The sequence below is a fragment of the Stenella coeruleoalba genome (genome assembly GCF_951394435.1).
Source record: "Stenella coeruleoalba genome assembly, chromosome: 11".
Taxonomy (NCBI): domain Eukaryota; kingdom Metazoa; phylum Chordata; class Mammalia; order Artiodactyla; family Delphinidae; genus Stenella; species Stenella coeruleoalba.
The window spans coordinates 85229470-85245164 of record NC_137157.1 but is presented as its reverse complement, the minus strand read 5'-3'; the positions used below and the strand labels follow the sequence as shown (position 1 = coordinate 85245164).

Sequence of the window (15695 nt, the reverse complement as noted above, 5' to 3'; positions counted from 1 at the left end):
AATTTAAAAAAATCAAAATTTGTATTTTATTTTGATCACCAACCAACATTATAAGTGACATTTTTTAGGCAAGAAAACATGCCCAATTCTATCTTCTTAAAAAGCTGTCACGATGTAAAAACACAGAAAGTACATGTGTACATATACACAGGAAAAAAGAAAAAAAAAACCAACAAAGAGATTGACTGGATAATTGAGAGCAAAACTGCCTACTTTATCTCAGTCTAGAGTATTTTTTTTTCAGTCTAGAGTATTTTTAAATGACATTAAGTAATAATGTCAACTGTTATGAAATTAAAGGTCAGAGCTCAGACATGCAGAAGAATTCAAAGAAGATCTAGGAAGTATAAGATAAATTAAGTGAGCACATAGAAATTAACTTATTTTTTCCACAAAAAAAATTATAATTTTGTTTTGAGGAAAGACTTTAATTTTACTTTTGTCAAATATGGACCCAGTTCATAGTTGGAATGTGCCAATGCAGTGCATAAAACAAAAGTTCTGTATAAAAGGCCAATAAGATGTGTTACCATGTTTATTCCTGTTCCAGAGGATGTCTCACAACCTGCAAGACAAGCTGACATGTATGACAAACCATCGTTTCCACATACAGGGTCCCATATTTTAGTTGGACAGTTACAATCCATGTTGCAGTCAGCAAGGATGCCATTTCCCACATGTAAATCTTGTTGCACTCTGAAATGATTTAAAATAATGCCATGGATATTGAAAGAATATTAGAGCATTTATTTTTCTTTTCAGCATTTTCTTTTTCTTTTCAGAAAAGAAAAAGAGCATTTTCTTTTTCTTTTCAGCTCAGTTCCCAATTATATTTCTTCTACTTCCCAAAATAGAAGCATAAATCTTCCAACTGTCAATGTATGGCTTGGATACTATAACTCTGCAAGAAAATACACCTTACTTTGGTGACCACAGCCAGTTTTTCAATGATTTCTTTCAGGTAAACAAAAGCCAATAAACAAGCATTACCTGAACACCTACTACACAGAAAGTATTTTTCCAGGTATTAATTAGAACTCAAAAATGAAGATGAACAAATCCCAGTGTTGGTCCACATGGTGGAAAATAACGAGAGATCATATTTTATGAAAACAATCTCAAGGGCTCAAAATCTGTAAGAGCAAAGTCTGTAAGTGCAATTTATAATGTATATAATACACTTAGCTCCAGAAACAACTACTTGAGTAGACAAATATATTCTTCTAGTATAAAAAGTGTTCAGTGATCATCAAGAAGACCAATTAGCAGCTATCCATAAACAAGACACCACTGTGAAAATCCCAGAACACAGTTGTGAGGTTGAAGCACCTCCTGAGCCACAGAGACTGAGAAGGATGACCTTAGAAGGATAACAGGAGCAATAACACTCTGAGCAGATTGCCCCTCCCCCTGGCTAGCACAACACCACATCAAGACAAGTCCCCCTAAGCCTATGGTTTCTCCAGTGGGAAAAGAAAGCCCAGTGCCCCCAGATTGTTGAATGCTCTCCAGGAGGCCCACTCAGATCTTTCCACAGGGGATCACTGGGAGAATCTGGGGGGTTTGACCACTGGAGAAGGAGAGGGGGAAGGACTTACAGCAACCAGCAGTCAGATCTTGGTAAACTGAATTCCTGCTTGCAGCAGTGCCCAAGCAGGGATCCCAGCTAGTGCCTCTGCCCATCTGCAGAGCTGAGTGGTGACCCCATCTGGCCAGAGAGCTCGGTTGGCAGTTCTGCCTGCTTTGGTTTCCCAGTCAATGCGCCACCCTGGCCATGGAGCTCCACCCAACTACTAAGTATAGCCTCCAGTCCTACCCTCCATCCAGAATGCCTGGCCAGAGAGCCTGGGCAGCCACAGAGCCCATCCTACAGCCACAAAGACCCTGAATAGTCAAAGGAATCTTGAGAAAAAAGAATAAAGGTGTAAATATCACACTTCCTCATTTCAAACCATATTACAAAGCTATTGTAATTAAAAGAGTATGGTACTGGCATAAAAACAGTCACATAGATCAATGGAACACAATAGAAAGCCCAGAAAAAAAAACCTGTGCATGTATGTCAATTAATTTACAACAAAGGAGCCGGGAATATATACAATAGGGTTGGGAAAGTCTCTTCATAAATGGTGGTGGGAAAACCAGACAGCCACATGCAGAAGAATGAAACTGGATCCTTATCTTTCACCATACACAAAAATCAACTCAAATTGATTAAGATTTAAATTTAAGACCAGAAACCATGAAACTCCTAGAAGAAAACATAAAGGGTAAGCTCCTTGACTCCGGTATTGGCAATGAGTTTTTTGGATTTGACAACAAAAGCACAAGTAACAAAAGGAAAAATAAATGAGTGGGATGACGTCAAACTAAAAAGCTGCTGCACAGAAAGTGAAACCATCAACGAAATGAAAAGGCAACCTACGAAATGGGAGAAAATAGTTGCAAATCATGTATCTGATAAGAGGTTAATTTCCAAAATATATAGAACTTATACAACTCAATAACAAAAACCAAATGATCTAATTTAGAAATGGGCAGAGGCAACGGGAGAGGCCACAACAGTGAGAGGTCCGCGTACCAGAAAAAAAAAAAAAAAAAAAAAGAATATAAAAAGAAATGGGCAGAGGACCTGAATAGACATTTTTTTCCAAAGAAGACATACAAACAGCCAAACAGGTAAATGAAAAGGTGCTCAACATCACTAATTATCAGGGAAATGCAGATCAAAACCACAATGAGATATCACCTTACACCTATTAGGATGTTTAAGGGGATGTCTGTTATCAAAAGGAAAGAGATAACAAATGCTGACAAGAATGTAGAGAAAAGGGAAACCTTGTGCACCTTTGGTGGGAATGTAAATTGATAGAGCCACTGTGGAAAACAGTATGGCGTGTCCTCAAGAAATTAAAAACAGAACTACCATATGATCCAGCAATTCCACTTCTGGGTATTTATCCAAAGGAATGAAAATAGACGATTGAAGAGATATCTCTATTCCTGTGTTCATTGAAGCATTATTCACAATAATAACCAAGACATGGAAATAACCTATGTGTGCATTGACAGATGAATGGATAAAGAAAATGTGGTATATGTATATACACACACACACACACACACACACACACACACACACAAAATGGAATATCACCCACCGTAGAAAAAGAAGGAAATCCTGCCATTTGCAACAATATGGATGAGGCTTGAGGGCTTTATGCAAAGTGAAGTAAGTCAGAAAGAGAAAGAAAAATGCTACATGATCTCACTTATTTGTGGAATCTAAAAAAACTGAACTCATGGAAACAGTAGATTGGTGGTTGCTGCGAGGTAGGAAAAGGAATGGGGAAAGGCGGTCAAAGGGACAAGCTTGCAGAGACGAGGTGAATAAGTTCTGGGGATACGATGTACATCCTAGTGACTATGGTTAACAATACTGTATGTTTTAAAGTTCCCAAGAGAGTAGATCTTAAAAGTTACCATACACACACACAAAACTGTAAATATGTGAGGTGATGGATGTGTTAACTAACCTTATTGTGATAATCATTTTGCAATATATAATGTATCAAATCATCAGATTATACACCTTAAACCTACATGATGTTTTTTGTCGATTATATCTCAATAAAACCAGGGAAAAAGAGTTTTTTTAAAAAGGGTCTAACACAGAGAAAGACAAATATCATATGATATCACTTAGGTGGAATCTAAACAAAATGATACAAATGAACTTATTTACAAAACAGAAACAGACTCACAGGTGAAGAAAACAAATTTATGGTTACCAAAGTGGAAAGAAGGGAGGGATAAATTAGGAGTTTGAGATTAACAGATATACACTATAAAAAAATAAATAGAATTGTATAAAAAATGAATAGTTTATATAAAATAAACAACAAGAATTACTGTATAGCACAGGGAATTATATTCAATATCTTGTAATAACCTATAATGGAAAAGAATCTGAAAAAGAAATATATATATATATTTATATATGTGTGTGTAACTGAATCACTTTGCTGTACACCTGAAACTAACACATTGTAAATCAACTATACTTCGATTTAAAAACAGATCTAAAGGTCTAACAAGATTACTTTTCTTATGTTCAATGTAATATGATGAAAAGAACGCTAGCATGGGAGTCTAGAAACTGAATTAAAGTCCTGACTCATGACTAGATTACGCCTTTTTACATATTTGCTCTGGGAATCAGGATAATTGGAGATGGAGATAATCTTTAAGATTTTACCAATTTTAAATTCTATTTTTATATATTGATGGAGTTGAAGAGGTTTTTCATGACTCCCTTTGTCATTTAATCTCTCTGAATCTCAATTCTTCATCTGTAAAACGGAAATAACAACAGCTATCTTAAATGGAATTTGCAAGACTCAAATAAGATAATATATAAAATTACTTTGATGATTATATATTTAATATTATTCCAATTGTATAGTCCTTGGTAATTTTAAAGGGATCATTTTAGGATGCTCTTCATTTCAGCTAATCACTCCATTATCTAGATATGTCCTACAAATTACTTTAAAAAATTCATATCACTATGCAAAACCTTCCTGTGAACCCAGGTAACCCTCAAAATGCAAATCTAAAACCATTCAACAATATAGATATACCTATACAAATAAAATATATAAATTTATATAAGCATCGATATATCATGTATTAGGATTCAGTTACATTAAATTTAAGCCCATCGTGGAACCATATAAAGGTGATTGAGACTGTATAGTCAACTCTTAATTTTACCTATTTATGGGTGTATAAAATGTATGAATAACACATCCTAATACAACCTAAAACCATAACTAGTTCCTGTGATATTCATTTTACTATCTACTAGGATATCACAAAGACAAACACACACACACACACACACACACACACACACACACACGCAATCATAAGCTCACTAACTCTGTGATATATTCCCAACCTCTTTAATAAGATGGAGAAAGACCACAAATTCCTGTCATTAACTCCAATTAGCAAATAATCTGGTCATGAGTAATCACTGTAGAAAATATGTTATTAACTTTTGACAGAGTATGACATTCATTAGAAAACAACATACCCTTCATAAGAGGTGGTTATGCCAGCAACTGAAGAATTATCACAGATCATGAGAAAACACAAAAAATAGAGAAGGTACTCAATTAAAGATAACCAACATCCTATGTGGGCAGCTTGTATGACAGTAATCTTGAACTTCTTCATAATTAAACCACCAACTATATATCCAATGCATATTGGAGGTAAGTTATAAATACCTATAAATGCAAGTAAAATATTATGTACAAAGTGACTTAGCAAAGGAAAAAATATGATAACACATTTATCTAATATGTCTCACATAAAAAACCATTTAGGTCCAACTCATAGTGAAGAAGCCTAATTTAAATTTATCCCCACTTAGTTATGTATTACATACAGAGAGATTTTTAAATGCCCCACAACATTGAAATATATTTTGGAAGACTGTTACCATTGTCATTCATTTAATTAATAGCAGTAAGTTGTAAATTTCTTGTATGCAGAGATCATGGTCTATATCTCTTTTCTTAGGATCTAGGTAGAAGTGACAAGTCAAAGTCGACCAGTCATTTATTGCTTTCCATTCTTTCGGGTGGGATTTTATATATATAATGATTTGTATATAACATATACAGTATTATATAATCATACATAGAATGATTTGTATGATTCTGCAGCTTTTTATTCCCACTCTGATTGTTAAGAATTTGACTCAGCTCAAGGTATTTTAGAGGTACTTTGCTGAGCCTGTGATTGTCAAGTATCTTTACATTTCATGTCTTGCTGCTACTGACTAGCACTCTCCCTCCCCCAATCCTCCCCCCCAAAAAAGGGAAAAGACAGCCCTAGGTTTCGTCCTTACAGTGCCAGGGTCTGTTCACTGAATCACACTCTTGGGAGAGCTTGTTTAATATCCATTCTCAAGTCCCATTCCAGAGAGTCTAATTTAGTATATTTGAGATGGGTCCCAGGTATCTGAACTTTTAACAAACACTCTAGGTGATGTGGGTACATGTAATCTGGAAATTCTCTTTTCAAAACAGTAAAGAAGATCCCAGGAGAAACTCAGGGTGGAGTAGAACCACCGAGGTTAGTGTGGTTGCAGGAAAATCAGAATGTATGGGCTGCAGAGACATCTCAAAACACCAGGGGAGCCAGGGAACTAAATTAGAAACCACGGAATTCATGAATTGGAGCCAAAAAAGTAAAACCTGGATGTGAAACAAAATTCCTGATGCATTAACTCTGTCTGCCTTTTTACATAAATGAATTACCAATCTGAAAATTGTATCTAACTTGTACATTCCCTGAACTTCCCACAAATATTTCAGATTTGCACTCTGACTACAAAAAGAGCAAAAGAAAGAAGAAAACCAGGATTTTCTGGCTTCTTCCCTTCCTTACCCTCTCTTGATTTCCCTGGAGAGCAGACGGGGGGATATTACCAGAGGCAAAAATATCCTAACAGATTTCAATTGAGGAGTTTCCTAGACCCATCATCACACTGTTCACCATTTCATGGGAAAAAAGGTAGGCTACAATTGCAGAGAAGAACAAACATACCAATGAGAAAGATTGCGTCTGAAGCTGATTTTCCATAGTGCTGTTCCAGATATTTAGGCATGAAGGAGATCATATTGACAAATGCGTTGAATTGCAGCACACTTATTAGTATGAAAAGCATGTAAACTGGGTTGCACAAAAGACTTTTCATGAATGGTAAAAAATCTGAAAGGAAAGGATGACAACAGTGTCATACAAACTTGGCTTTGCATTTTATGATTGACTTTTTCTGAAACATCAACCTCCCCTCTAAAGTATGTTTTCCTGTTTTATAATGCACTTGTGTTTCTTGATTCTTTTTGCCCCTTGAAAGCTAAAATTGTATCATTGTTTTGGTAGCTTCTGCAAGACAGTGAGGCAGCTGAGTGGGAAGGGATCAGAACACAGTCGTTTTACCTTCACTAAGTTACTAACATGTCTTAAGGAAAAAGTGTAACTATTACATGACAAAAATATTGTCCAAGTTCACACCATTTCTTTCTCATCTTCTCCCGTTGCAGAGCACAGGCTCCGGACGCGCAGGCTCAGCGGCCGTGGCTCACGGGCCCAGCCGCTCCGCGGCACGTGGGATCTTCCCGGACTGGGGGCACGAACCCGTATCCCCAGCTTTGGCAGGCAGACTCTCAACCACTGCGCCACCAGGGAAGCCCTATCCTTCTCTTTTACTTGTACTAATATCCTCTCTTCTCTAGAGATCATCTAGAATGAAAGATGCTTGTTCTCCTGTTCTGTCCTCTAAGGCCAGGAAGGAAAACAATTTGATAAAGGAGTTCACACTCACATATTGATTAATCATTCCTGAACATTTAAAATGTAGTTAGATGTGGAAATTCATGACATATAAATTTTCTCAAGTACTAGGCATTTCTTTGCTTCTAACGGTTCACAGTCTTTTAAAATACCAACCCCCAGGTCTCGCTCCCTGAGATCCTGATTCATTTGCTATATATTAAAGACCATGTGAATGAGTTAACCGAATGTTTTCCTGTTTGTGTGGACAGACAAAGCTCAGAGCCAAATTTGTGGCCAGCTCTAGCAAATGTTCTAGGTCACACTGTCTCCATTTTGGGTCAAAGTCTCACTTATAGTTCCTTTTCACTTTTCCTATCTTCATGTTGTCTGCCTTGATTTCCTTACTTATTGTGTATTATCCTGGTTTGCTTAATAAACAGCCTAAAATCCAATCTAGCAAAGTATCAATCAGTAAACAACTTGGAAGAGGAGGAAGCATAGTTTAATGCAAAGAAATGAATTCTAGTTGCAGAATTCATATTTATGAATAAAGTACATGGCAGAGAAGTGACTTGTGTTCACAGCTCTTTGGAGCTTTTGAAGTCACACATGTTTGTTGACATACTCTCCTAATAGATGAGTCTCAGTAGTTTCAATTTCTTTTCTAGATGTCATATACTAAGTTAAGCCCTTTCCTAGTTTATCTTGCAGACTATAAATGATATTCTGTGTTAAAATTCCCTACCCGTCCATACCGGCCCTTTGACAAGTGTTGTGAATATAATCGTAAGGACTCTGAGAATTTGTAAGATTCTGAATTGGCTCCTAATGATATGAGAAGTATTAAATTATGTTCAATTGTGGTTTAAGTGAATTTGTAACTGCTAAAAATTCTGTGCAAATTGATATTATAATTTACGGGTGACAGTAGAAGTGGCAACATCAACAATAATAATACTAGTAAGCAGTAATAATAGTAATATGTGTCAGAACTCCTTTTACCTTCGCCCAACAACTTTATAATAATAAATAGTATTTTATCCCTATCTTTGAGGTAAGGAAACTAAGCCCCCCACCACCTTCCAAATGGACACTCTTTAAGAATTCCAAGGCCCAGGCCATACCTTATACTAATTAAATCAGACCTCTGGGTAATACTACAAAATTTTTCCATGCAAAATTCCCTAGGTGATTCCAATATGTGGCCAAGTTTGAGAACCAGTATTCCTGAATACTATACATAGATTATCTTACTTAGTTTCCCATAGATACGCCTTCTGTAAATTATGCTTTGAGCTTTTATTGAGGATCTATACCAAAAAAAAAAAAACCTGTTACATGAAATATGCTCCTGAATTTGCTGGAAAACAACTATGTGACTCAATATTACCTGTATTGTACATCATATAATTTTTTCTTTTTTTTACAACTTGTTACTCGGGCAACAATTTCTCTTTAAGAATTGTTATCCTTTCCACTCTCAAATATAGATAATTATATGACCTATAATTGAGGTGCCTTTTTTCTTTTCTGCCTTAACTTCCAAGAAGCTCACAGCTCAGCTAATACTTTTGGTTTCAGACCTATATGGTACTTATTTGGATTAGCGTATGTTTTTTCCTCCTTTTGTTCTTGGTTTGAGTTTCATTTTTAATTAGACCTATGCTCTCTGTAAAATAGATTTTTTAAGGCAGATGGGACCTAATTTATTTATTTATTTATTGAGTACCCAGATTGACATAAAATTTCATATAAATGCTGATCTAAGTCAGGTTCTAAACTATATCATTCACTCCCATGTGGTAGCATGGGAAAACATTATTGTAGTAGCACAGCTAGACATTATTGACTGCTGACTGTCAGTGACAAATTGTTTTAACTCAGCCTAGCATATTGTAATAGACTAAGATACAGACATGACTATAGAAAATAAAAAGTAAATTGTAAAATATAAAATGTTTGTATTTGCCTTTAGTGATTCCAACGCTTTTCTTCCTGACTTCGCTTTGTTTCTCTTCTTTGTCATTTTTAATGGTCTCAGCAATATCCTCTAGTCCTTCCTTTGGAAGCGTTTTGGGCAAAACGAAAAAAGGAATGGCAGTAAGCACATTCACCCCTGCACAAACCAAAAAGCCAAACCACCATGCACCAACCCAACGAGTATCAATGGGAGTTATGGTCAGATCATCTGTAAAGAGATACACACAATTTTTATTAGCTTGAGTCATCATTTCCTTTATGAACTATAGAAAATTATTACAATTATAATTGTCAGGTTCTATCCAAGTACAGAAATTGCATATAATTCAGACATTGATAAAACTTGTCTGAAAATATGTGGTGTTACAATACTGTCTAGCAATAAGCTCGTTTGACTATCTGTCCTATCATGTAAGGAATTTATAAATAGGTACATATTAAAGAGCTACAAATTCTATTTCATTATCCTCAAATGATTGCTTGATTTAAAAAGAATTCAAACCTGTGTGCTTAAATCTTTTGAAAACAAGAAATATGATTAGTGCAGTAGAAAGAGCACTGGATTTTGAGTCAGAAGATCAGCACTGTATCTTGCTCTCCTCACTGGTTTGAAATATTGAAAATTATTTAAACTCCTCAACTTCAATTTGGTCACCTGGAAAGTGGAGATTCTATCTAACTGAGGGTCAGATAAAGTAACAATTAAATGTGGTAACATACCTGATGATGCTTTGTGTACTTTAGACACTGTATAAATAGATTTTATGGAGTTACCTGTGTTCACCGATCCAGTGTCAACATAAACATTTGCACAGAATGACGCTAACGAAAGTCCAATCAAAGGACCAATGATAGCTCCTGTTTCTATAAACCCTAAAAATAAAGGAAAATATAAAGTTATACACCCACATAAAGAGTTCTAATCCCATGAAGAGTCTGAAGGTTGAATTGTTTTTACCTTAGATATTTTTGCCTTATGTGTCCAATCTGTAGGAAAATTAAACTTGGTGTATGTATAAGTAACAAGGATGTTTGTTTAAATGTTGAAACAGGAGCCTCCTAATTTGAAGCCACTTTCTCTAAGCCTCCAAATTCTCTTTCACACTCGGTTACAGGTAAAGATCTGCAGCTAGAAGAGACTGGCTGCAGCTGGGTGACCATATTGTGTGCAAACGCCCTTCTCGAAGATGAAAATATTCCTTTTCTCTTATGAAAGACTAACTTACTTAAAATTATCAGTGTGTATGTATGACTTCATTCCTTAATAATAATTTTGAAATAAAACTAAGGAAATGGGAACCTTTAAATTCTATGGGGCTTCCCTGGTGGCGCAGTGGTTGAGAGTCCGCCTGCCGATGCAGGGGACACGGGTTCGTGCCCCGGTCCGGAAAGATCCCACATGCCGCGGAGCGGCTGGGCCCGTGAGCCATCGTCGCTGAGCCTGCACGTCCGGAGCCTGTGCTCCACAACGGGAGAGGCCACAACAGTGAGAGGCCCGCGTACCGCAAAAAAAAAAAAAAAAAAAAGATGAGATTAGTGGGACTGTCCCTATTATGATTCAAAGCCATTTTCTCTTGTGGTATTAGAGACTGGTTAAAGTGATGGCCTTTTTCGGTGAGTTTTGTTGTGTCTTGTGAGTAAACTATTACTGTGTCCGGTATTGGAATAGAATTATCACTACTGTATCATGGGTGGATATTTTGATTCTATGGTTCCTTCAGTATTACAGCTGGGATCTTACTATTAAGAAAGTCACAGTATAGAGCAAAATTCTTTTGTTGCCTTCCACAGTCATATTTTTGGAGGATTTTTAAAGAAATGCTATGTTATGATAAATATCTTGTGGCATATTCCTCAGGAAAGCTTCACTCCCAAATCTACCACTTGATACAAAACTATACATTCATTTATTGTCTTAGTCTTGTACCTTATGACTACCCCTTCTTTGAGTTTTCTTCCTCTTACTCTATTCACTTAAGTAGAAGTATTCCCTAGTATTTTATCCTAGGGCTCCTCACTATGTAGCATCTGACCTCCTATGGCAACCTCATTTCTCCCTCTTGATTTTATTTTTTGTCTCTGTATAGATGATTCTTAAATTTCATGTCCAGCTTTTATGTTCTCTCCTAAACTCCAGAGCCATACATGGAATTGTTTTCTTGATGTATAGTTAATTGACTTATAATTATTTAATTATACACGGATAATTAATTAATAATTATTACTTTGATTTTCAAATTTAATTATACACATATTTATCAGATTTTATTGATATATAATTATGTAGTTATTTATATACTAAACTTTATATGGACAATGTCTTATTCATCTTAATACATGTAGAGATTATCCATTGTTTCTATGTGTTATATACCCTAATATTTGTTGAAAAAAGAAACACATATTTTAACAAGGTGTTTGCTAATTTATTGCAGGTGAGCATTCTGTAATCTTTCAATATAAGCATGTGAATGGATTTCAAAGACTGAATAGAAAAACACTGAAAAAGATTATTGCAAAATCAGTGAGTCATCAAAATCACCCAAAGTTGCTTGGGATAATCATTCCTAAATATTTTAATCTCCTCATTACATGTAGCTCTGTTACTATCTTCTCTCACCCACTTTGACTTTTCTGGTTTTAAAAAGATATTTCTACTTTAACACAAAAACGTCTCTGTACTCAAAGTTATGATTTTATAACCAACAACAGATGGAGTAACTAAGGAATATAAGCAAGTTATGCATAATAAATTAAGAATATTCAGGAGATTGTAAGACAACATACAAGGTGGATCTTAAGTTGCCTATTGTGGGAGATACTGATAGATTTTAGAAAACGAATTTTCAGGAAACATTACCAAAATTATGAAGACAGATATTTGTGAAAAATATGAAACAGCCTGGCTATTATAAAGAAATTGTGATAAAGAGAAACTATATAGGAAACTAAATAGATAAACTGAGTGCAGATCTAGTAATAAGTAAAGAGCTCATATTTAATAGATAGAATCAGTATGTTTCATCAACATTAAAGAGATATTTAAAATAGTTAAGAAAAATTATACTGCAAGAATTTTTATAAGAAATTGATTATAAATACTACAGATAAAATGACCAATATAGAAATTATAATAACATATACATGAAGTGATGAAGACCTGAACAAAAACAGAAGTAATGAAAATAGTGAGAAAGGTTTTGAACATGAGACATTTTGGAGAAAACATTGCTAAATCTCTTAACAGATTGGGTATAGAGTAGTGCCCAGCAAATGGAGGAGTCAAACAGAACTCCAGGGGCACTAGATTAATGGCATTTTCAATAGTAAAAAGCAGGTTTAGCAAAGTGGCTTATTTGGAGTCAGCCCATAATTGCTCCATTCAACAAACTTTAAATGAGGGCCAGTTGTGCCAAAGCACTGTGCTCATCATTCTGTTCCTCACTAAGCATCCAAATAAATAACTAATATCCATGCTCAAGGAGCTTACTGTCCTGAAAAGAGGCTAAGGCAGATTTTCCAACTCACCAATATATAAAGGAGAGTTTTCAGATTTGGCAAAATCCTCTATGTAGGAAATACCCAAAGGCATGATGGGAGTCTCACCAATTCCACGTATAATATTTCCAACTAGTACATACACCCACATTAATGATTTAACTTCCTTCACACATTCTGCATTAAAAGAAAAAAAGACATTACATTAGTGTTTTGGTAGTGAAATATTAGCAATACTTAATTCTAAGTTTTTGGTAGGTAAGCATTTCACAGTTCTTATGTGACCATGGCACCTTGCCAACAATGTACTATGCCAGCAATGACTCACTGGGACACCCCTTTTGCACTTTCTGACAGAGTACTTACGTATGGCCAACAATAAGTGGTACGCTGGAGCCAGTTCCTACTGGCTGGGGAGAGATGAGTATATACATCTCTTCCCAATTCAGTATTTAGTGATAACATGCTGGTAGTTTGATGAGAGTATTTACACCACAGAAATTGACAAACACTAAAAATCAAGGCTTTTTTTTCCCTCCAGAGAGTTAGTTTACCAGCAACTACTAAACTTAGTTAGCTGTTATAAGTGCTACCCAATATATATACTAACTCTGAGGAGAGGAAAAAACACAAATATCTCTCCCTAGAATTGAGACTATATTTATAAGATTTATGTAAGAGGCTCACTGAGTTTTGAATTCTCTACAGTTCTAATTACTTTATAGAAATGAAAAATATTTAACTGAGTAGTAATCACATTTTCTCTATAGAGCCCACTGTACACTGTGATCACCAAATAACTTCTTTTTAAATTGAAGTACAGTGACTTACAATACTATATTAGTTTCATGTGTACAACATAGTAATTTGATATTTTTATAGATTATACTCCATATAAAGTTATTATAAAACATTGGCAACATTCCCTGTGTTGTACATTACACCCTTTTATTTATTTTATACCTAGTAGTTTGTACCTCTTAATCCCCTCCTCCTGTTTTCCCCCCCTCCTCCCACCCTTCTCCCCACTGGTAATCACTAGTTTGTTCTCTGCACGTATGAGTCTGTTTCTGTTCTCTTATATTATTCATTTGTTTCATTTTTTAGATTCAACATATAAGTCAAAACATACAGTATTTCTCTTTTTCTCACTTATTTCACTAAACACAATACCCTCCCGGTCCATCCATGTTGTTGCAAATGGCAAAATTTCATTCTTTTCTGCGGCTGAGTAATATATTCCACTGTGTATGTATTCACCACGTCTTCTTTATCCATTTATCTGTTGATCACACTTAGGTTGCTTCCATATCTTGGCTATTGTAGATAATGCTACTATGAACATTGGGGTGCATGTATCTTTTTGAACTAGTGTTTTTGGTTTTTTCAGATATGTATATATATATCCAGGAGTAGAACTGCTAGATCCTGTGGTAGTTCTATTTTTAATCTTTTGAGGAGCCTCCACACTGTTTTTCATAGTGGCTGCACCAACTTAGATTCCCATCAGCAGCGTACAAGTGTTCCCTTTTCTCTACATCCTCACCAACATTTGTTATTTGTTACCTTTTTAAGGACAGCCATTCTGGCAGGTGTAAGATAATATCTCATTGTGGTTTTTGATTTGCATTTTCCCGATGATTAGTAAACTGTGCCACCCACAGATGTGAGGGTTCTGAACACAGCTGAGTCTCAAAATTTCTTGTGAGGCTATCTCTCAGTCATTCCCAGTCCAGAAAATCATAGTCTCCGTTGCTGGGTATTCATATTTTTATCTATGATGAGCACAATGTTTATGTCTATAGATCATAGGCAAACTCCAGGTTTCCTCTAGGGCAAAACTGAAAATATCAGGTGATTAAGGAATCAACACATTTCCCTGGAGAGACACCCAGCTGGGAAGGTTTTGTTTATCTACTACAATGCACATTAGGAAAAATAGGAAACAGGACCTGAGTCATTCTTTGGCAAAAGCCAACTCAAGGAGAGAACGCGGGCTATTGCTGATGTCACTGTTTTCTTTTGCTTCCCCAGGGGGTTCCTTTGATTTAGAGTTTCTGAGACAGCTATTCTTATACTCATTTGAACTATTTTGATTCCCTCTTATCCCATGCTGGCGGTGAAATTCCCAGCCTAAGGAACCACCGTAACTTCCACTAATATGAATCCAGCCTGAAAATGTGCCTATCACAGGAAAAGAAGTTCTGGTCTGAGGTAAATTAACAGGGTCACCTGTAGACTAAGTATCACCAGATTATATAGGTCCTTTAGCACATGAAGGGGCAGAGGCAGGTATGCTGGTGCCTGGGACTGCAAGAACCTGGAAGAAACACCATTATTGTACACTATCGTGCTGGATTAGGAAGTAGTCTCTGGTAAAGAGGGACAACTGGGCAAAAAAGACAAGTTCCTAGTTCAGAAGAAAGAGACTATTCAGAACTATAGCATACTTGCCTGCTTTCTCTGCTATAGAATATCAATAATATAACACAAATCTTTTGAACTTTGTTTCTACCTCTGTTTCCTATTTAGATAATTGTATAGACCAAATCATCAGTATAAACCCATCCTTCTAAGATGTTTTCCTCTAAGGAATTAATTTTACAGTGGCCCTTGGGTGGATGTCTTTGATTTTTAAATAACTGATTTTTAAATAACCATTTTAAAGAACAGACAAGGCGGGATTCCCTGGTGGCGCAGTGGTTGAGAGTCTGCCTGCCGATGCGGGGGACACGGGTTCGTGCCCCGGTCCGGGAAGATCCCACATGCCGCGGAGCGGCTGGGCCCGTGAGCCATGGCCGCTCAGCCTGCGCGTCCGGAGCCTGTGCTCCACAACGGGAGAGGCCACAACAGTGAGAGGC

General features: G+C 36.1%; 1 protein-coding gene across 1 annotated transcript in view; it reads right to left on the bottom strand.

Annotated features, from left to right (window-relative positions):
- SLCO1A2 (solute carrier organic anion transporter family member 1A2) overlaps positions 1–15695 on the bottom strand; it is a 54763-nt gene that overhangs the window by 19510 nt on the left and 19558 nt on the right. The window contains exons 7-12 of the mRNA XM_079937758.1: positions 12865–13011; positions 10111–10209; positions 9326–9544; positions 6625–6789; positions 5102–5297; positions 531–696 (exon numbers count right to left, since the gene is read on the bottom strand). Of these exons, the coding sequence (XP_079793884.1) occupies positions 531–696; positions 5102–5297; positions 6625–6789; positions 9326–9544; positions 10111–10209; positions 12865–13011 (992 nt within the window). The remainder of the gene's footprint in view (positions 1–530; positions 697–5101; positions 5298–6624; positions 6790–9325; positions 9545–10110; positions 10210–12864; positions 13012–15695) is intronic.